We start from the raw sequence: 22,334 nt of genomic DNA, 5'->3' as shown, positions 1-22,334 counted from the left end.
AATATTTAATCAGTAACAGTGCCATGCCAAGCCATATTGTAGCCTGAGGCAAAAGGGAAATCAGTAACACTTATCCTGTCTTTGTTTTTGATGTTTTGTTCACCACTGATCTTTTTACATTAATTTTGAATTTCTAAAACATTGCATTAAATATTTATCTTGATTACTGAGTTTTTTGGCTCCCCCTTAAATTTTGTGCCCAAGCCAAGTATATCCCTTACCGTAACCTAGTTCCATCCCTAAATGAAACAACATATGAAAAGTGCTTAGCACTGTGCCTGGCATATTAAGTAATCAATTATAGTTATTATTATTATTTATAACCATATATTGTTTTATAGACAAATAACACTTCAAAGATAGATTATGCAGTAGAATCCACAGTTCAGAGGCTACTAAGGTACAGAAATATCTTGTCTAAATCAACTGGCTCCATCTTCCAAAAAGCAAAAAGAACCTGGCTCTCAAGTATGTCTCATAATAGCAAAGTCCAAAAAGTGTTTATACAGGCTGTCAGCATAGAGGTAGGTAAAGGGCAATCTCAAGAAACTAATCTTGCAAATGGAAAATGAAATCTGAAGTAAATGGGATTAACTGCAATAAAGACATAAATGTTTAAAAATCTCTCTTTTCATTCAGGGCTTAGCCTAAACATTCAGGATGATTCAACCTAGAATTCTGAGAAATACATAAAGACTCATGTAACAATATTTGTTTCATCATTTCATGCATCACAACCAGAGCCAATGAGAAATCTCAAGGTTTATAGATTTTGGCATGCATTAAATCTAGCACCATATAGTTCAAGGAGTTAAAAGTACCAAGGAGCATCTTTAAGGATTATTTGCCTAACTGTACCCTGATGGACACATGGACAACAAATTTCATTCATGACCATTTGTACACATGACAGCTTCTCCCCTAACGCTGCTTCATCCAGACACATCTCACCTGTGAAGGGACTGGAACAACTGGAGTAGCTGCGGGTTCCACTGCATGGCTCATTCTGGCAGGAGGAGGACAGCTATTTGCTGCATAGTAATTTCGGAGTTTCTTACCATGATTTTTACCCTGGAAGTAAAAATAAAATGAGTATAACAGTTCCCCACTTATCCACGGTTTTGCTTTCAGTTACCCCACTTACTGTGTTCCAAAATATTAAGATATTTTGAGAGAAAGAGGCCATATTCATATAACTTCCATTATAGTATATTCTTACAATTTTTCTATTTTATTATTAGTTCTTGTTTATATTTTATTGTGCCTAATTTATAAATTAAACTTTATCTTAGGTATATATGTATATATATATAAGAAAAAACATAGCATATATAGAGTTCGGAAGTATCCCAGGCATTCACTGGAGGTCTTGGTATCCCCTGTAGATGAGGGAAGATGACGGTAATCACCAGGAGGAAAAGGTGTAGAGTTCATTCATGTATCCATTTTAAAAAAAGAAAAACCACAAACAATACTGACTACATTTTATCCTTTATACACAACATCGGGGTAAGGAGACCACTAGCTAGATTTGACTACCAGATTTGGACGTAGAAGAGTCTACTCTTGGGCTCTAACAGAAGGATTAAATTTATCTGGGAAAGATAAGAGAACAAAGCCAAAAGAAATTAATTTCCTATATGTTTCTGAAAAGTATCACATTTTCCAGTGATCTATGTCCTTACCCAACTTGTTGCCATTCATATGCCACTGTTTAAATATGAATTTCACAACACTCTGATCTAATCTACTTTATAAGTCAGTAATGAAATGGATAATCCAATTATTTGTACAAAAATAGCACTTAAAGTATCTTTTTACTTACAAAGGATGTTCATGTGCATTAGCTCATTTGCTGCTCACAAAAATCCTCTAAGAGGAATCTGTTAACATTATCCATATGTGACAGCCAAGGAACTGCAATCCAGAGAGTGGGGGTCACTTGCCCCCAGACCCTTTCAGAAGGGCTGAGTAGTGGAGCCAAAGCTACAGCAAGCCTTCCAAAGAATGGCCCATTCTCACTACAGCATGATGGCTTCAGGATACACTGGGAACCACTATTAAAATAGATTTGCCTTTCTCATCATGTTTTGTTTAACTTGATTCATATGATTATATTCTTTGAGCTGACACAAACTGGTGGCAAGGGTAAATGTGCAAAAGTATTCTAAACGAGGGCAAAACAGGTTATTCTTCTTTAAACTGCATTGTAAAATTCAAACCTATAAGCAAACACTTATTCACCATTTACTATGTGCTGGAGCCCTAGAAATAAATTAAGGGCAAGCACACAGGCAAGCATACAGCACACAGGAGACAGATACATAAGCGGTTAATTAAAGTAATGAACTAGCTTCCATCTTCGGCCCACTCAAATGCCCTAAAGGTGCTCTTACCATGGTGACAGTGACCTCCAGAGTCAAATCCAGCGGTCACATCTGTGTCTTCATCTTACTGGAACTCTAAGCAGCATGACACAGCTACCCTTCCCTCCTGATTGTCATCTATGACTCCCTCTTTCCTCCCCAGTGTCTCTACCAGACCTCTAAACTCTATAGGGCCCAAGGCCTACACTGGGCCCTCTTCCCTCTCCATCTACACTCTGACCCTAGGTTACTTTACCCAGTCCCACAGCTTTAAGATACAATGAGTAAGTTAGTGACTCCCAAAATTATTCTAACCTTCAGAACCATATATGCAATGGCCTCATTGCCATCTGTGTTCTGAAGTCCTAAGAGGCATATTCAACTGAATGTTACTTTCAATTCCTCCCCCACAGAACTTTTTGTCACCACCACCACCACTAGTCACCCACAGTAGGTAAATGGCAGCACCATCCACAAGATTACTCAAGAGCCTCTTCTAAATTTCATCCTTCCCTAAACCCAAAACATCCATTCCATCAGCAAGTCTTGCATTCAAAATATAGCCCAAGCCTTTCCACTTCTCTGCATGGATACTACAAATACCACAGCAATCCAAGCTACTGACATTTCTCACTTGCATCAGGCAACAGCTCCTAAGTGGTCTCTGCCCTCAATCTTGTCCCCTTTATAATTCTTCTCTTTATCAAATGAAGTGATAATGCTAGACATGAATCAGATAATGTTGCTCCCTCACTTAAAATCTTCCAGTGGCTTCCTACTACACTTAAAATTCATAATTCTTCTCATAAGGTCCTATAAGACCTGGCCCTGTCTACCTCCCAGATCTTACATTAGATGTACTCCTTTCCCCTACTCATTATGCTCCTTCCACACTGACCTGCTTCTGTTCCTTAAACATACCAAGCTCACTCTAGCTCCAGGGCCTTTGTACTTTCTGTTCCTTCTGCCTAGAATATGACTCTTGCAGATCGCTGGCTCCTTATCTTTCAAGTCTCAAGTCAGTGTCTCGCTCACTCTCAAGTGTCACAATTCTCACTCCTGCCCCCTGACTCCTGCCACACACACACACACACACACACACACACACTCCATCACATTACTACATTGTCGGTTCTGGTTTTATCTTAGTACCACCTATCACTATCTAAAATAACATTGTTTGCTTACTTGTTTTTTCTCTTTCCTCCCCTATGGAATGCAAACTCCTTGAAAGTAAGGGTCTTGTCTGTCTTGTTTACTATTCTACCTTCAATGCCTAGAATGGTTTCTAGCATAGAGTAAGCAAGCAATAAATAATTGTAGGATAAATGAATCAAGTATTATAATGGTGACAATAAACTGCCAGAAGAACACAGAGAAGGAATTCTTACTTCTACCTGAATGTGTTGGGGAAAGCTTACCTGAAAAGAGGGACATTGAATCATCTTTTTAAATGAGCAAAAGTTTACTGGAGAAGTAAGAAGTGAGAGAAAGAGAAAACTGTGCACTGAAGAAAGAGCACAAGAAAAGGCCTAGCCTGTTATGTTGAAGAGCCACAAGGAGAGATGACGATCCCCTTTGGAGAAGAGTTAGGAGTTGAGATACACAGGGGCTCATCCTTAATGGTTTTCTCCATGATATAGAACTGGGACTTCAGAAGCAGCAGGCAGCCTCTGGGAGACTTTAAGCAAAGCAGTGACGTGATTTGATGTATATGATAAAGATCATCATAAGATCAGCATGGGGGATAAATTAGAGTAGACCAAAGCTAGAAGCTGGGAAGATACAAAGAGAGTCAGGGACAAAGCCCTAGGACACAACAATACAGAGTATGGTAGATAATGAGGATGCAGAAAATGAGAGTGAGAATGCTGGCCTACGAAGTAAGATGAAAATCAGACAACGCGTTGTCATGGAAGCCCAGAAACAAACTGGAGCTACAGTGTGGTCAGGCTGGAGATGGAATCTAAGCAGTTACAGCATGTACATGGTATTTAAGATCATGAAACAAAAAATGATTACCTAAACAGAATGAAGATAGGTAAGAGCTTCTAAAATGGGTCTGGAGCAAGATAATGCCTGGAGTGAGGGAGAAAGACACAGAACTATGAAGAAGGTAAAAACAAGTAATGACAAACTAGATATGAGGGAGGTAAACCACAAAGTAGATGGGGATAACAGTTATAAAAACAAACAAACAAACAAACAAACAAAAACATTTAAGAGTGTGGAGGAGAGAAGGTTTTGGAGAAGACAGCATCAACCTGTTGGGATTGAGAGACATCTGCTATTGCAAGACATCCTGATGAATCCTGAAGAAACCAAGAGACAGTACAACATGTAGATTATCACTAAGGAAGTCAAGGCTAAGAGGGTTTGAGAAATTTTCTAAAAACAAGCAGGATTTGAATCCACAGATCTCAAGGAGGATAACAGGGTTAAATTATTACTGACTACCTCCTATGTGCTAACCACCATTCTAAGAAATAGAGATAAAATGGTGCACAAAGTCCCTGCTCTTACAAAACTTTTCCAGTGGACATACATGTACATATACACACATACAGGCATAAGCAAAGAAAAAAGATTTGAGTGAGAGACACTGCTCTGCAGAAAACAAAAGAGGATGATATAATATATAATGGGCAGGGAGAAGGTGGGGTAGGCAGATAAGGCTTCTCTGAAGAGCACTGTGAGTTAAAAGCTGAAGAATGAGAAGGCTGCAACTGTGCAATATAGAGAAAGAGGAAAGAGATGGGCCTCAAGAGACTTATTTGGCCATGTTAAGTCTGAGATCCCGTTTAGATGTCCAAAGAGAGACCAATTTGGAGTACAGGTGTGAGGTCAGGTTAAAGACCTATCTACTACTATCAGTACATAGATAATAGTATTTAAAACCATGGAACTGGGAAAAAAAACAATAATTAAGACAACAACAAAAAACACAGAACTTCGTAAGATTATCCAGGTGGCCTGGAAATAGACAGTGAAGGATAAAACTCTAAGACACTACAATGTAGAGTGTGGTAAAGAATGAGGAATCAGAGGGGCGGAGCAAGATGGCGGACGAATAACACGGCCAGACAGAGGGTCTCTGCAGAAAAGACCGATTCTAGCAGAAACTAGAGGAAAGAAGCAAGAAGACGAGCATACAGCGGACAAGGGCCGGAAGGAGGGGTACCTGAGACCCCGGGAGACTCCACGGGAGGAGGCTGCGGAGGAGAACTGGAGGCTGAGACCACCGGAGCAGCCCGGAGACCAGCGGCAAGGGTAGGTGGATTCGCTGTTTCCCCTCCCCTGCATTCGGGACTGCTGGTGGGCTCCCAAGCGGGTGGAGAGACCTGCGGACATCAGCCCAGAGACTGCCGCCGCCTGCCAACGGTGAGCCTGTAGCAGACGTGGCACCAGGTTCCCAACTTCCTCTGGGCACCTCCGTGTGCACGGAGAGCCGCGCGGCAGGCACCATATTGCCTCCTCCTCCCCTCCGCCGACCCTACCTGCGGCTGCCCAGAGAGACAATACAGCCACCAGCCGGAGGCACCTCCAGGGAACGGGACCTTCCCGTTTGGGACCCCGCCCGCCCTCCCAGGTGCTGCTGGCACCGTGTTCCCAGGAAAACGGTGCCGACTCAGAGGCTGAGAGACATAGACCCAGCTTGGGCTCCCTGTGGGTGAATTAGGACCGGAAACCCTCTCCCTGGTGGGAATACAGTTTGAACTCTGGGACCCAGAGGTCGGACCTGCAGACCAGATCCCCTGCACCGAGGGCTAGCATTGCCCGGGGCACAGAAGGATTATACGTGAACAGCCTACTGAGGTCTGTGTGCCTCCAGGGGCGGATCGGCGTCCTAGAGGGCAACCCTCCTCCCAGGAGGAGGCCATGCGCCCAACCCAGGTGGCGTTCCTGTGCAGGGAACCTCCCCGCCGCCGGCATCACAGTCCGGGGAGGCCTGGTGGCTTGTGGTCTGGCCTGCTGGCAGAGGCCCAGGAGTAGCTGCGGAGTTGGGGAGGGTGGAAAGAAGCGAGGCCTGCTGCAGACTGTGGGTCTCAGACAGCCCCACCCCCACACCCAGACTTTCTGGCTGAGCGGGACCATTCCAGCCCCGCCCTGACAGCAGAGAACAGAACTTTGACCCCTGCTAACGGCCTGAGGGCAGGCTTACCCAACCCAGCTCCGCCCAGAACGAGAGCTGATAACAGGACTCAAAATCAACACCATAGCCTGTTCCTCCAAGCAAACGCCACCTACTGACAGGGACGGCATCTTGCACAGCCTTTCCACGGCACCCACTGACTCAATATACAGGGAGTGGTCCAATTTCACCCACAGGCACCACCTAACACCTCAGAAACTAAACAAGGTGTGTGAATACCCAAACAATAACCTAAGGAAAGAAACAACAACTGATCGACATGGGAAGAAATCAGCGAAAGAACTCAGGAAATATGAAGAACCAAACGGAAAAAACACCCCCAAGGAGGAGCACCAGCCCCCTAGAAACGGACACCGACCAAAATCAGGCAACCAATATGACAGAAAAGGAATTTCGTATGTGGATCATTAGAACACTCACCCAGCTGCAACAACAACTCAATAACCAACACCAAGAAAACACAAAAAACCTCCAAGAAATGGAACAAAGGTTCAACAAAGAGATTGACACAGTGAAGAAAACTTTAACCGAAGTCCTGGAGATGAAGAATCAACTCAGAGAACTACAAAATACTGTGGAAAGTCTCAAGAACAGGGTAGATCAAGCAGAAGAAAGAATCTCAGAGCTTGAAGATAACACCTTCCAATTAAATAAATCAGTCACAGAAATACAGCAGAGAAACAAGAGAAAAGACCAAAGTCTACAAGAGCTGTGGGATTATGTGAAAAAACCTAACGTGAGGGTCATAGGTTTAGCCGAAGGGGAGGAAGACAACACTCAAGGGCTGGACAAGCTTTTTGAAGATATAATAGAGGAAAATTTCCCAGGCCTTGCTCAAAATCTCGATATACAAGTTCAAGAAGCCCAGAGGACCCCTGGGAGATTCAATGCAAACAGGAAGACGTCACGTCATGCAGTCATCAGACTGACCAAAGTATCAACTAAAGAGGCCCTTCTAAGAGCTGTAAGACAAAAGAAGCAAGTGACATACAAGGGAAAGCCAATTCGAATAACATCAGACTTCTCTAATGAGACTTTACAAGCAAGGAGAGACTGGGGCCCCATTCTCACTCTTTTGAAACAAAACAATGCCCAGCCTAGAATATTATTCCCTGCAAAACTAAGCTTCATATATGAAGGAGAAATAAAAACATTCTCAGACAAGCAAAGGCTCAGAGAATTCACCAAGACAAGACCAGCCCTACAAGAAGTACTTAAAACAGCGTTATGCACGGAACATCATAATAATAATCCACGGATATAAAAACAACCAAAACCCAAAGATATTAAAGGCCAGATATTACAATGGCTCAAGACAGAAATCATAGCAACAACATCCAACCCAACAGAATGATCAGTAATCTACCTTACCTATCAGTTCTCTCAATAAATGTGAATGGCTTAAACTCTCCACTCAAGAGACATAGGCTGGCTGAATGGATAAGAAAATACAGGCCAAGTATATGCTGTCTTCAGGAAACACATTTAACCTGCAAGGATGCACATAGACTAAAAATAAAAGGGTGGAGATCAATATTCCAAGCAAATAGAAGCCAAAAGAAGGCTGGTGTGGCAGTTCTAATTTCAGATGATTTAGTTTTTAAACCAACAAAAGTAGTAAAAGACAAAGAGGGTCATTATATAATGGTGAAGGGCACAGTCCAACAAGAAGAGATAACAATTTTAAATATATATGCACCCAACTTAGGTGCACCCAGATTCATAAAGCAAACCTTACTGGAGCTAAGCAAATGGATTAATAGCAACTCCATAATCGCCGGGGATTTCAACACCCCACTGACGGCACGAGACAGATCCTCCAAACAGAAAATTAATAAAGAAATAATGGACTTAAACAAAACTCTAGAACAATTGGGTCTGACAGACATCTACAGAACATTCTACCCAAAATCCACTGAATATACGTTCTTCTCATCAGCTCACGGGACATTCTCTAAGATTGACCATATCCTAGGACACAAAGAAAATCTCAAGAAATTTAAAAAAATAGAAATCATACCATGTACCTTCTCAGATCACAGTGGAATAAAACTAGAAATCAACCCTAACAGAAACTCACATTTCTACACAAAAACGTGGAAATTAAACAACCTCCTACTTAATGATTACTTCGTAAATGAAGAAATCAAGACGGAAATAAAAAACTTCTATGAAGAAAACGACAATGGAGAGACAAGTTATCAACTCCTCTGGGACACAGCTAAAGCAGTTCTGAGAGGAAAGTTTATCTCCATAAATGCCTATAACCAAAAGGCAAGAAGATCACAAATAGACAATCTAATGAAACGACTCAAAGAGCTGGAAAAAGAAGAACAGACCAACCTCAAACCCAGCAGAAGAAGTGAAATCAACAAGATCAAATCAGAACTAAACGAAATTGAAAACAGGAAAGCTATTCAGGAGATTAATAAAACAAAGTGTTGGTTCTTTGAAAAAATAAACAAGATTGACACGCCGTTGGCTAAGCTAACGAAAAGCAGAAAAGAGAAATCTCTAATAAGCTCCATCAGGAATAAAAAAGGAGATATCACAACTGATCCCAAAGAGATACAAGATACAATTTATGAATACTACAAAAATCTTTATGCACACAAACTGGAAAATGTGGAGGAAATGGACAAATTTCTAGAAACACACAGCCTCCCTAGGCTCAACCAGGAAGAAATAGATTCCCTGAACAGACCAATCTCAACAGCTGAAATAGAAACAGCAATTAAAAATCTCCCTAAAAAGAAAAGTCCCGGTCCAGATGGCTTCACACCTGAATTTTACCATACTTACAAAGAAGAACTAGTACCTATCTTGCAGAAACTATTCCACAACATCGAGAAGAATGGAAACCTCCCCGACACCTTTTATGAAGCGAATATTACTCTGATACCAAAACCAGGAAAGGATGCAACAAAAAAAGAAAACTACAGACCAATATCCCTAATGAATATAGATGCAAAAATTTTCAACAAAATCTTAGCTAACCGAATACAGACACTTATCAAAAAAATAATCCACCACGACCAAGTGGGCTTCATCCCAGGGATGCAGGGATGGTTCAACATACGTAAATCTATAAATGCAATTCACCACATAAACAGAAGCAAAAACAAAGACCACATGATCCTTTCAATAGATGCAGAAAAAGCTTTTGACAAAATTCAACACCCTTTCATGATACGAACACTTAAGAAAATAGGCATAGAAGGGACATACCTAAAAATGATACAAGCCATATATGACAGACCCATAGCCAACATCATACTGAATGGGGAAAGATTGAAATCATTCCCACTTAGAACTGGAACCAGACAAGGCTGCCCACTATCTCCACTTCTGTTCAACATAGTGCTGGAAGTCTTGGCTACAGCAATCAGACAAGAAAATGGAATCAAAGGTATCCAAATAGGGGCAGAAGAGATCAAACTTTCACTGTTTGCTGATGATATGATATTGTATCTAGAAAACCCCAAGGATTCAACCAAGAAACTCCTGGAACTGATCAATGAATTTAGTAAAGTCTCAGGATACAAAATCAATACACAGAAATCAGAGGCATTCATATACGCCAACAACAATCTCATTGAGAACCAAATCAAAGACTCAATTCCCTTCACAATAGCAACAAAGAAATTAAAGTACCTAGGAATATATTTAACCAAAGAGGTAAAAGACCTCTACAGGGAGAACTATGAAACACTGAGGAAGGAAATAGCAGAGGATGTAAACAGATGGAAATCCATACCATGCTCGTGGATCGGCAGACTCAATATCATCAAAATGTCTATACTACCCAAACTGATCTACAGATTCAATGCAATACCTATTAAAATCCCATCAGCATTCTTCACAGATATAGAAAAAATAATTTTACGCTTCGTATGGAACCAAAGAAGACCCCGAATATCAAGAGCAATTCTAGGCAACAAAAACAAAATGGGAGGCATTAATATGCCAGATATCAAACTATACTACAAAGCTGTAGTAATTAAAACAATATGGTATTGGCACAAAAACAGGAATATTGACCAGTGGAACAGATGTGAGAATCCTGATATAAAACCATCCTCATATAGCCATCTCATCTTTGACAAAGCAGACAAAAACATACGCTGGGGAAAAGAATCCCTCTTCAATAAATGGTGCTGGGAAAACTGGATAGCCACCTGTAGAAGGCTAAAACAGGACCCACACCTTTCACCTCTCACAAAAACCAACTCACGCTGGATAACAGACTTAAACCTAAGATATGAAACTATTAGAACTCTAGAGGAAAAAGTTGGAAACACTCTCCTAGACATCGGCCTGGGCAAAGAGTTTATGAAGAAGTCCACAAAGGCAATCACAGCAGCAACAAAAATAAATAAATGGGACATGATCAAACTACAAAGCTTCTGCACAGCCAAAGAAATAGTCATGAAAGTAAACAGACAGCCTACAGAATGGGAGAAAATTTTTGCATCCTATGCATCCGATAAGGGACTGATAACTAGAATATACTTAGAACTCACGAAAATTAGGAAGAAAAAATCAAATAACCCCATTAAAAAGTGGGCAAAGGACTTGAACAGAAATTTTTCTAAAGAAGACAGAAGAATGGCCAACAAACATATGAAGAAATGCTCAACATCTCTAATCATCAGGGAAATGCAAATCAAAACCACAATGAGATATCACTTAACCCCAGTGAGAATGGCCTTTATCAAAAAATCTCCAAACAATAAATGCTGGCGTGGTTGCGGAGAGAGAGGAACACTCCTACACTGCTGGTGGGACTGCAAACTAGTTCAACCTCTGTGGAAAGCAATATGGAGATACCTTAAAGCGATCCAAGTGAATCTACCATTTGATCCAGCAATCCCATTGCTGGGCATCTACCCAAATGATCCAGTGACACTCTACAAAAAAGACACCTGCACTCGAATGTTTATAGCAGCACAATTCATAATTGCAAGGCTGTGGAAACAGCCCAAGTGCCCATCAATCAAAGAATGGATTAATAAAATGTGGTATATGTACACCATGGAGTACTATTCAGCTCTAAGAAACAATGGTGATATAGCACACCTTATATTTTCCTGGTTAGAGCTGGAACCCATACTACTAAGTGAAGTATCCCAAGAATGGAAAAACAAGCACCAGATATATTCTCCAGCAAACTGGTATTAACTGAGTAGCACCTAAGTAGACACATAGGTGCTACAGTAATAGGGTATTGGGCAGGGGGGAGGGGGGAGGGGGGCGGGTATATACATACATAGTGAGTGAGATGTGCACCATCTGGGGGATGGTCATGATGGAGACTCAGACTTTTGGGGGGAGGGGGGGAATGGGCATTTATTGAAACCTTAAAATCTGTACCCCCATAATATGCCAAAATAAAAAAAAAAAGAAAAAAAAAAGAAAAAAAAAAAAAAAAAAAAAAAAAAAAAAGAATGAGGAATCAAAAAATGAGACTGAGAATACCTGGCCTATGAAGCTGAAGACGGGGTAAATGTAGTATCCTGGAAGCCTAGAACAACCCTGGCCCAAAAGTAAGTTTAGGTACATCATGACCTCGAAACTCTGCTTCTAGGTGTTACCTAACAGAAACATATCCACTAGGAGATATCTGTAAGAATGTTCCTAGAAAGACTGTTTTTTAACAGCAAAAAAAAAAAAAAAAAAAGGAAACAACTAAGTGTCCATCTATAGAATAAATTGTAGTCTATTCATATAATGGAATACTAAACAGTAGTAGTGAAAATAAACATTCCAGGGCCATGCATGCTAACACGAATGATTCTTGTAACACAACAGCTGAATAAAAAGAGCAAGCTGCAAAAGATATGTAAGAACAATTTTTAATATGGGGTTTAAAAACATGAAAAATGATACATATTATTAATATATAGGTAAATACATATGTTGTAAAAGTACAAAAAAAGGTATGGTAACAATAAATACCAATTCATGGCCGGGCGCGGTGGCTCACGCCTGTAATCCTAACACTTTGGGAGGCCGAGGCGGGTGGATTGCTCAAGGTCAGGAGTTTGAAACCAGCCTGAGTGAGACCCCGTCTCTACCAAAAATAGAAAGAAATTAATTGACCAACTAAAAATATATATACAAAAAATTAGCCGGGCATGGTGGTGCGTGCCTGTAGTCCCAGCTACTCGGGAGGCTGAGGCAGTAGGATCGCTGAGCCCAGGAGTTTGAGGTTGCTGTGAGCTAGGCTGACGCCATGGCACTCACTCTAGCCTGGACAACAAAGTGAGACTCTGTCTCAAAAAATAAATAAATAAATAAATATCAATTCATTATAGTGGCTGCAACTAGGAGCATAGGAGAGATACAATAGGAATGGATACATGGGGACTTCAGTTGAATTAATAATTTTTATCCTGTAAGCTATATAACAAATACAAAACTTCATTATTTTTTTGTGCTTTATATCTGAAGGATTTCATAATAAACATTATGTGTTTTAAATTATTTTTGACCTGTTTTCACTAGGTCAAAAGCTACTGTGGGGTTGAGTAAAGTCAGGACAGAGAAGTAATGCTTGGATTTGCAAAGAGAAAGGTGAAGATTGGCCTTGGTAAGAATCATTTCAATAGAATGGTAAGAGATAAAGAGATAAAAAATCATGTGGTGTGACTTAAGGAGAGAATGAAAGTTATGAAAATGGAAACAACTAGTATAAGCAACTATCTATAAAAGTTCTACTATGCTGGGGAGCAGAGAAAAAGGGCGTGGAGTTAGAGGAGCAAATGAGGTCACTGAAAGATTTTTTTTAAAGGTGGGTTGCATTCAGGCTTATTTACATGACAACAGGAAGAAATTACTAAGAACAGAACAAATGGTGTGGGAGCCAAAGGGCATGGCTACAGAAGCACAGTCCTTGAAAAGGCACATGAGATGTACAGTACTACTGGAAGAGTTAACTTTAGATACTATCACCTTTTATTACCAAAGCAGCATCCCCAGTAGTATTCAAGCAGATACTGCATCCATAACATAATAATGACAATAATAATAATGGCAACTAGCAATTTTTGAGCACTTATAATGTGTCAGGCAGTGTTTGAAGCACTTCATATATATTATCTCTTAATATTCATGAAATGTCTATTGGGTAGGTACAATTATTATCCCTATTTTACATATGAGGAAACTAAGCTTAGATACTTAAAAACCTGCCCAAGAGGCTGGGTGCTATGGAGGCTGAGACGGGAGGATCACTTGAGCCCAGAGGTTTGAAACCAGCGTGGGCAATATAGGGAGAGTCATCATTTTGCTTTAAAAAATTAACAATGAGCCAGGTATGGCGGCATGTGTCTGTAATGCCAGCTAGCCGGGAGGCTGAGGCAAGAGAATCACTTGAGGCACGAAGTTCAAAGCCACAGTGAGCTATGATTATGCCACTGCACTTCAGCCTGGGCAATACAGTGAGACTCTGTTTCTATTAAAAAAAAAAAAAAACAATGCCCAAGAGCTTCCCAATAGCTAGGTATTGGCTGCTTAGATTTGGGTCTCCCTGTATATTCTCTGCAAAATACAGAACATTAAGAACAACAAAACTACACAAAAACCATGCCCTCCACATTATAGAAGCACAGAGTACCCAGTCTTCAAAATAACTGTAAATAGAAAAAACATCAAATCCCAGGGAGTAATCCTTCATGCTCCTGTCACAAGCCTTCAAGTAAACAATGGGAATCTAACAAAAAATGTAGGAAGGAGAGAAGAAGGGAACTAGAAGCAAGCCTACAATTGCTCTAAAACCACTACCAGAAAAAGATAATCCACCCTAAGTTTGTAAATACTTAAATATGATCTGGTGGATCAGAGTAATGACTACTGGAAAAGTAGCTTAAACATACACGATCTGAAGTGGCTATCTTCAATGTGGCTTCTGGAGAAAAAAAAAGGCAAAAGGAAGGAAGGGACATCCTTTGGCATCTGGGAAGTTAAAGGGAAATGAAGCAAAATAGGATAAGTTAGTGTCCCGCAAAACAAAAATCAAAAGGCATACAAACCTTCCACAGACCACCAAAAAAAAAAAAAATTAAAAAACTAGACTTTATTACAGTGATAGAAGAGGTTGTCATTAAGAAACTCATAAACTACCCCTAATCACAGGATCACAAAATGAACAGAAGAAAATTAATCAAGTCTATACAAAATTACTACTAAAAATTCAATACATCTCAGCAAATGAAATCTCCCCTTTCCCCTCCCCAACAAAAACATGAAACAGGAGAAAACCAGTAAGGTAACACTCTAAATTAAACTGAATATATTCAATCATTTGAAGATCACCCCGAATCAGAAATTCCGAATGTACAAAGAAAAACACAGTGAGAAATGAAAATAAGGGTAACTTGGAAAGAAAATGAGAATCATCTCAAAAATGAAAGGTAAATTAAAAGTGACAAGGGAGAATACTCAAATGAAAAGTACTAAGCGGCACTGAAGAAAGGTAGAAAAGCAATCCGGAAAATAAAAGTGATATAAAGAAAGAATTAAAAGGGTCAGAGAGGAAGCAGTAGAAATGGAAAACAAGCCAAGAAGGAATAACTTATATAAAACTGGAGTCCCTGAAGAAGAAAAACAAAACAATCAAACAGAACTAATATTTAAAACTATAACCCAAGAAAATTTTCCAAAACTAAATGAAGATTGAATCTATATGTTAAAAATGTGTTAACAGGTAATCTTGGAAAATTAAGCCAGAACAATCAAATCTAGATATATATTAGAAAATTTATGAGACTTCAAAGAAAAAAGAAAAAGCCCTCAAGCTTTCCAGGCAAAAAAATCAAATAACTTACAAAGGCAAAAGAATTAGAATGGCACCCATAATATATAAAACAAAACAACAATGGGCAATATCTTTTAAAAACTTAATGAAAACGTCAATCAAGGATTTTATATCCTGCCAACTAGCCCTGTATTAAATTTCAAGACTACAGAGAAACAGTTTTCAACATACAGGAACTTAGGACATTCAGTACTCATAAGTCCTTCTTGAGGAATCTTTTAGAGCTTCGAGCAACAATAAAATGAGTAGGACAACTTCAGAAAAAGGGCTGATGGTGAATATCTTCATATATATAATTGTAGATCAAAGACTAAAATAAAGGTGGAGAGGAGGATGAAAGGTTAATCCTCAAATGTTACAAATTATGACACAGTAGCAACAATGCAACAAAAAATGGGAAGAAAAGGAAAAAGAACAGGGGGAAGTAGAATAAGCTCATTGATTCTGCAATGGGAACAGCTGCGATGCCATTCAAAACTGTCAAACCAGGCCAGGTGTAGTAGCTCACTCCTGTAATCCCAGCACTTTGGGAGGCCAAGGCGGGAGGATTGCTTGAGCCTAGGAGTTCAAAACCAACCTTGGCAACATAAAAGATCCATCTCAATAAAAAAAACTTTTTTAAAAAATTAGCCAGGCATGGTGGTATGTGCTTGTAGTCCCAGCAACTGAGGAGGCTGAGGCAGGAAGATCATTTGAGGCCAAGAGTTCGAGGCTGCAGTGAGCTATGATCACACCTGGGTGACAGAGTGAGACTCTGTCTCTTAAAAAAAAAAACAACAAAAACTAAAATTAAAGCAAACCAACAAGCCAAACACTAAAACATTAAAAAACAAAACAGAGGAGTAAAGTCATTTTAAAACACATAAATATTAGGGGAATAAGAATGGACTACAAAGGATGGTGGGATGTGATACCTCTCTGAGTATACATTTTTCTATAGTTCCGACTTTTAGAACTGTATTAATATTTTACAGACTTATAAAAAAGAATCAAAATCAACAAAGACTGCAAAAGACCAAAAATGAAATATAAACAGAAACAAATTAACTATATAAAAAAATGAATAACCACACTGAAGGAGGAAAGAAAAATACCATTCAAATTTCACATGGTCACAAATTATCTTCCCAAATGATACTTATTAAATACAAAAAAGAAAAATAATAACTTTACAAAGGAGAATCATTGTAGATCCCACCTTTGTAACCTACGAACTTGGAAAAACAATATTTTGACTATGTATTGTAATGCTAAAGACAAAATGAATGGTATATGAATATCCTCTGGCAGTGGGTTTGTTTTTTCACAGGGGTATGGATTATCAATTCCAAAACTACTTTATGTGTATTGAGTACATGGCAGTGTGTGCATGTATGTATGTACTTGCATGTGTATTTTGCGAATAATGAAAGCCCAGGCTTCTTGCTATCAAAGAAAGGAGTTAAATACAAGAAAAGACAGAAAGCAAGAATGAACATTTGAGTTGTACTGAGATTTGAGGTATCAGTTTAAACTCACATTTAACATATGTACACAGAGATAAAAAAGTGTGTATACATATATATATTTACTAGCTATGTCCAATGAAAGGGTCTAGAAATAATAACAACCCAGTACCAAAGAGAATGCCTAGCACCTAGATTTTGGCTTCTAAATACCATTCTCCATTAAAAGAGACCAGACTTTTTGAAAAATGGCTGGCATATACAGAAAGTATAAGACCCAGAAATATTTTATATAACCAGAAAGTAAGAAAGTACGCAAAAATATCTGAAGGAGTGTCAAACGGACACAAGCATCAACTTTAAGGGACTCACACTGGTCAAACCTTTAAACATGAAAATAAAAAATGATAGTAATAGATTATATGCCTAGGATAAAATAAAAACCCATAAGTCCATGGCGATATAAATAAATAACTGAATAAATAAATAAATGGACAAATGGAAAAATTTTTCCTTAAAGTAAAATTCCAACTAATAAGTTTAGAAGAAATGATTAAAAAAGAAAAATTATCATTTGGCAAATATCACAGTAATAATCATTGCAGGTAAGAATCATCAGTGAGCAAAAATATGATCAGAAATAAAACATTCACATAGTCTCAAAGGATATTTGAGATATCAAATATCCCACATGATATTTATTGAACATAAGAAGAAAAACAGTAACTTCACAAAGGAAACCCCTGGCAGGCTCCACCTTTACCAAGTGATCAAAGTTAACAGCACCAGTAATAACACATTCACATCATGTCCTTCCTGATACAATGTATTGGGAAGAACACAGCATCACTTCTGTAGTATTCTTGCCAAAAAAGACATAATCTGAATTTAATCAAACATCAAACAAGCCCAAATTTGGAACAGTCTACAAAACAACTCTTCAAAAGTTGTAAGATCATAAAAAGCAAAGAAAAAACAAAAATCTGTCAGATTTAAGGAGACATGAAAACTACTTACAGAATTTCATTTTGGATTGAATACTAGAACCAGAAAAAGGTTATTAGTAGACAATTGGTGAAATGTAAATAGTTTATAGGTTAGATAATATTATTTAATCAGTGTTAATTTCCTGATTTTGACAATTATACTATATTTATATAAAATGTTAATGTTTGAGGAATCTCAATAACGTACACACAAGTCTTCTTTGTACTATTTTTGGAACTGTTTTGTAAGTCTAAAATAATTCAGACTAAAAAGTTAATAAAATAAAAATAATTCAAAGCCACAAGTAAGTGGTAGAGCTGGGACAATCTGGTTCCACTGCACCCTAGAACACTCAACAATATCAAGGAAATGTTTCCAACATCACAGATCTAGCAAGCAGTAAGACCACAAGTTCAATACTAGCCTGACTCCAAAGTCTATGATTTCATGTTCTTAACTAATGCTCTACAAAGCACACTATGAAAAGGGAACAATAAGAAATCAAGAGGTCTTTAAAAACTAAAACTATGATTGTCAAAATTTTTAAAAATCAATATAAGATTAGAAGTTAAGAACACCTCTCAAATTCAAGTAAAAAGTAAAGGAATGAAAAAGAGAGCAGAGACAAGCAATATAAAGAATCAATCTATTAATTATACTTCAATAAGGCTGGAAAAATAAAAAAGAATCAATCCAACAGGTCCAGGACAGGGGCTAATAGGATTTCTAGAGAGAGAGAGACAAAAAAAATACAGTCAATATTAACTAAGAAATAATATTTTTAAAAACATTCCCCAGAGCTCAAGAGAAACAGGAGTAGACAAACTGAAAGGATCTACTTAAGTGCTGACCAGGACAAATGAAAAAAGATCCAGACCTAGACACAACCATCATTGTGAAATTTTAGGCTCCAATGATAAAAGGAGAGCCTAAAAGCTTCCAGGGGGAAAAAAAGACACACAATTAAAACAGGTCACCTACAAAAGAACAAGAATCAGAATAAGATTTCTCTCCAGTAACATTAGATGACTTAAAAAAAAAAATGGAGTAGGGCCTTTAACACCCTGAAGAAAAATAAGTTTCAACCTGGATCTGAATTGTTAAATATGAAGGCACAATGCAAAAATTTTTTAGAAATACAAGGGCTCAGAAAAATTTATTTCCCATTACTCCCTCATTTTATTTCAAAGAGAGAGAGAGATGTGTTGTAACATACATTTATATTCATTTTTTTCTTCCTGAAAATAATGTGAAGATGTACTCCAAGCTACACAACAAAGTCAGGATTCAAATATGGAACAATTAATCCAAATTAGAACAACTAGTTCAAATGGGAACAGGAAATCAGCAGTTTTGTGAAGAAAAAATGAAATGGATTATAAGTAACACAAAGAAATCCAGATTAAGAAGCTAACAGTTTTTCTAAAAGGCTTAAGATTCTTCTCCACATTTTTTTAAACAGCATCAGAAACTCAAGGAAAGACAGAGAGCTATTTCAAAGTTATAATCCACATATGAAGCAAACTAAACAGGTGAATTTGAGCAATTGGTGGTATTCAAGAAAGGGTTATTTGAACATCTCTTGAGTAGAATGGGACCATGACACTAGAAACATACAAAAAGAAACAGCTCTGTGATGAACAATATTTCTCTACTCATAATAATGCAAAAGCTGAATGCCAAGTTTCAACAATTGGAATCAATCTGCAAATAGAGCACGGAAAACTTAATTTGATAGAATAAAAGAAAATGCAGTCAATCTTGATAGTGTCAAGGTAAAACTACAGCCAGAGGTAGAAAGGAGAACAGAATAGAGAAGAAAGAAAAATTAGGGAATGAGTGGGGAATCAGGTAATCACTGTTCAGGTAATCACTGCTTTTCATTATAAGCCCTTTATTCCACAAGCATTATTTTAGCAAAAATATGTTTTAAATATTTAAGGAGGAAGTTCCAATGGCAAACATTACAAAAAGGTAAAGGAAGAAAGAGCTAGGTTTGGCCTGCCTGATCATGGGCAACCGTGGAAAGGACCATTTCAGTGTAATATTGTAATGGAAACTAGAGAACAGTGAGCTGGGGAATGAATGGGAAATGTATCTAGCAGAACTCTAAGGACGAAAGAGAACAGGAGAAAGGTTGCTAACAAGACGGATTAAAAGTAAAGGGAAGGTTACTGTTTCTATTTTTACTTATAAAGAAGAGACTTGAGTAAATTTTAATTTGATTGAGGTAAAGAGGTGAAGACAGGTGATGAAATCCAGAGTACAGGGTGAGGAATCAAACTTAGACAAAAGGAAGGGTATCTATTCTTCTGAAATAAAAAGAAACGAGGTAGGGGTGGATTCAGACAAGGAGGCAGAAAACTGGTGAGATCTAGCTAATGGCAGGATCATGGAGAGCTTTTGTCCTTTAAAGTGAACAAAGCAAGAGCTAGAAGAGCCTACAGAACTGGTCATTTCAGGCAGCAGAACAAAAGCCAAAAAGGACTTATTCTTAGGTAAATGGACTAAGCTGGCAGGCCTACTAGTATGGTTGAAAGCACTTTTACATTTGAGAATCATTTTATATTACCTCATCTGTTGGTTAAATTATTCTTTATAAATAGTTCATAAGATAATCAAGTATCTAGAAGAGTATCTTTAAAGAATGACCAAGGAAAACAGAGTTTTACTCATTTATACAAGGTCCTATGGCAAGTTAGTATCAAAGTAGTAACAACAGTAAGAGAGTTGTATGTATCTTCTCATTTTATGTCCTTGTGAAACTACAGATGAAAGGAACTTGTGCTCATTTGAGACCCAAACACTTCCAAATAACAGAAATCTATTTCAATCAACCAGCATTTATTAATATAACATACACAATTCTCACAATCCTGCAAGGGAGGTACAATGACCCCTACTTTACAGATACTGAATAAAGAGAGATTAAGTATCTTGCCTAAAGTAGCTAAACCATGATTCCAGCCCAAATCTGTTATATTCCAAAGTATGTATGCCACTGTATGAAGCACTGAGTCAAAACCAAATGTGAAGTGTATTTTGACCATTCTCAGTCCACTGCAAGTTCATTTGAAAAACAGACAGAAGAATTTTAAAAACATAAAGATTAGCTAAGATTTAATTAGCTGAACCAAACCTGGGTGATCAATGTTAAAATGTGCCAAAAGCTGTGCTTTAAATGTTAGGAAAAACCTTCTTGCATTCTCGTCATTATGAATTAAGACCATTACATTTAGAATCATAATTCTATAACTATTTTTTCTATCTGTGTTCCTTCTTTCTAATCAATCTAATTAATATGATAGGTTGTTTTCTGGCTACTAAGTATTACAAATAGAAATCTATGTTTATGACAAATTTTAGAAATGTACTTTGAGTAACTAGTTCTTTTCAAACGGATATAAAAATTAGCAGATAAATTGGTGACTTTAAACTGTGGGTGCCTTAGCAAAATTTATCTATGCTTTTTGCTTTTTTTCTATTTCCATTACTAACCTTCCATCGTAAAGCAACTCTTCCTCTGGGCATTTATGCTGATGAAACAGTGTTATGTTACTTCATGCCAGCTTGCCCTAAGTAACCTTAAGCATGCAGATAGATTTTAATAAAATGAAGACATGTTCCTCCTCCAAAGATTTGATTTTAAATTAGATTATAACCAAAGCCATAATTTTGAGACTGCAAAATTAGATAACTTCATTAAAAACAAAATGACAGCTGAGAATGTTTTAAAGCTGCCTGACCAGGTTTAGAATAAACCAAGGAATAAAACTAAATCTGTGATTACTACAGATAAACATGGGTCATGTATAAGTAGCTCAAGCTTGGGAACATCAGAGTGTCAGGAAAAAATGGTAGTGAGCTTAAAGGGAAGTATTATTAAGCAGTTTCCACTGCTTGTCCTGGATTACTGGAACACGATATAGACAGGCTCTAGTGTAACCACGGTTGTTTACAATACCTTCGGCAATTTGAAACTTTGTGATTTCAACAATGGCATCAATTGACTAAAAAGTTGTGAGTAATGTAATCACAGTGATTTACCATTTCACACAAAGGTGTTTCTAGCTCATAAACAGGTTACCAGTGACCCCTTTTGTCTTGTACATAACTGAAATATTGAATTTATGGTTTGGTATTACTCTGTATTAAAAATTACAAAGCAGGATTTTAGCCTTGAAATCAAATTTTATATCCATTATCTCATTTAAACCTATACCACTTTGTTTTATTAGTCTATAGTCATTGCCATTCTGACTATTCCTGGTGCTTGGTAAGCCTTACTTGTTGGTCTTATCCTTATTTTTAATAGCCTTTCTTTTATCACCACTTGTTTATGTACCTTTGATGCATCTTTCAGGCTAGCATTGCTATGCTTTCCTTCTATGTTGGTTCACCAACCTCCAGATTATGATCTACTCTTATAATTCTGATCTACTCTTTGATCTACACTCTCTCATCTTGACTATTTCTATCTTTTCCCTCTTTAAGAGTTATCAGTAACATTGGTCTCATTCAAATCTTTGCTTCTAAGCTTAGAAATATGCTTTATTGCATCCAAA

General features: G+C 37.9%; 1 protein-coding gene across 3 annotated transcripts in view; it reads right to left on the bottom strand.

Annotated features, from left to right (window-relative positions):
• Positions 1–22,334, bottom strand: part of ZMAT3 (zinc finger matrin-type 3) — a 39,958-nt gene that overhangs the window by 11,400 nt on the left and 6,224 nt on the right. For all 3 annotated transcript variants that reach the window (XM_012737023.2, XM_012737025.2, XM_012737024.3), the window contains exon 3: positions 952–1,071. In XM_012737023.2, the coding sequence (XP_012592477.1) occupies positions 952–1,071 (120 nt within the window). The remainder of the gene's footprint in view (positions 1–951; positions 1,072–22,334) is intronic.

Source organism: Microcebus murinus, chromosome 1, assembly GCF_040939455.1.
Source record: "Microcebus murinus isolate Inina chromosome 1, M.murinus_Inina_mat1.0, whole genome shotgun sequence".
Lineage (NCBI taxonomy): Eukaryota > Metazoa > Chordata > Mammalia > Primates > Cheirogaleidae > Microcebus > Microcebus murinus.
This window is presented reverse-complemented; position numbering and strand designations above follow the sequence as displayed.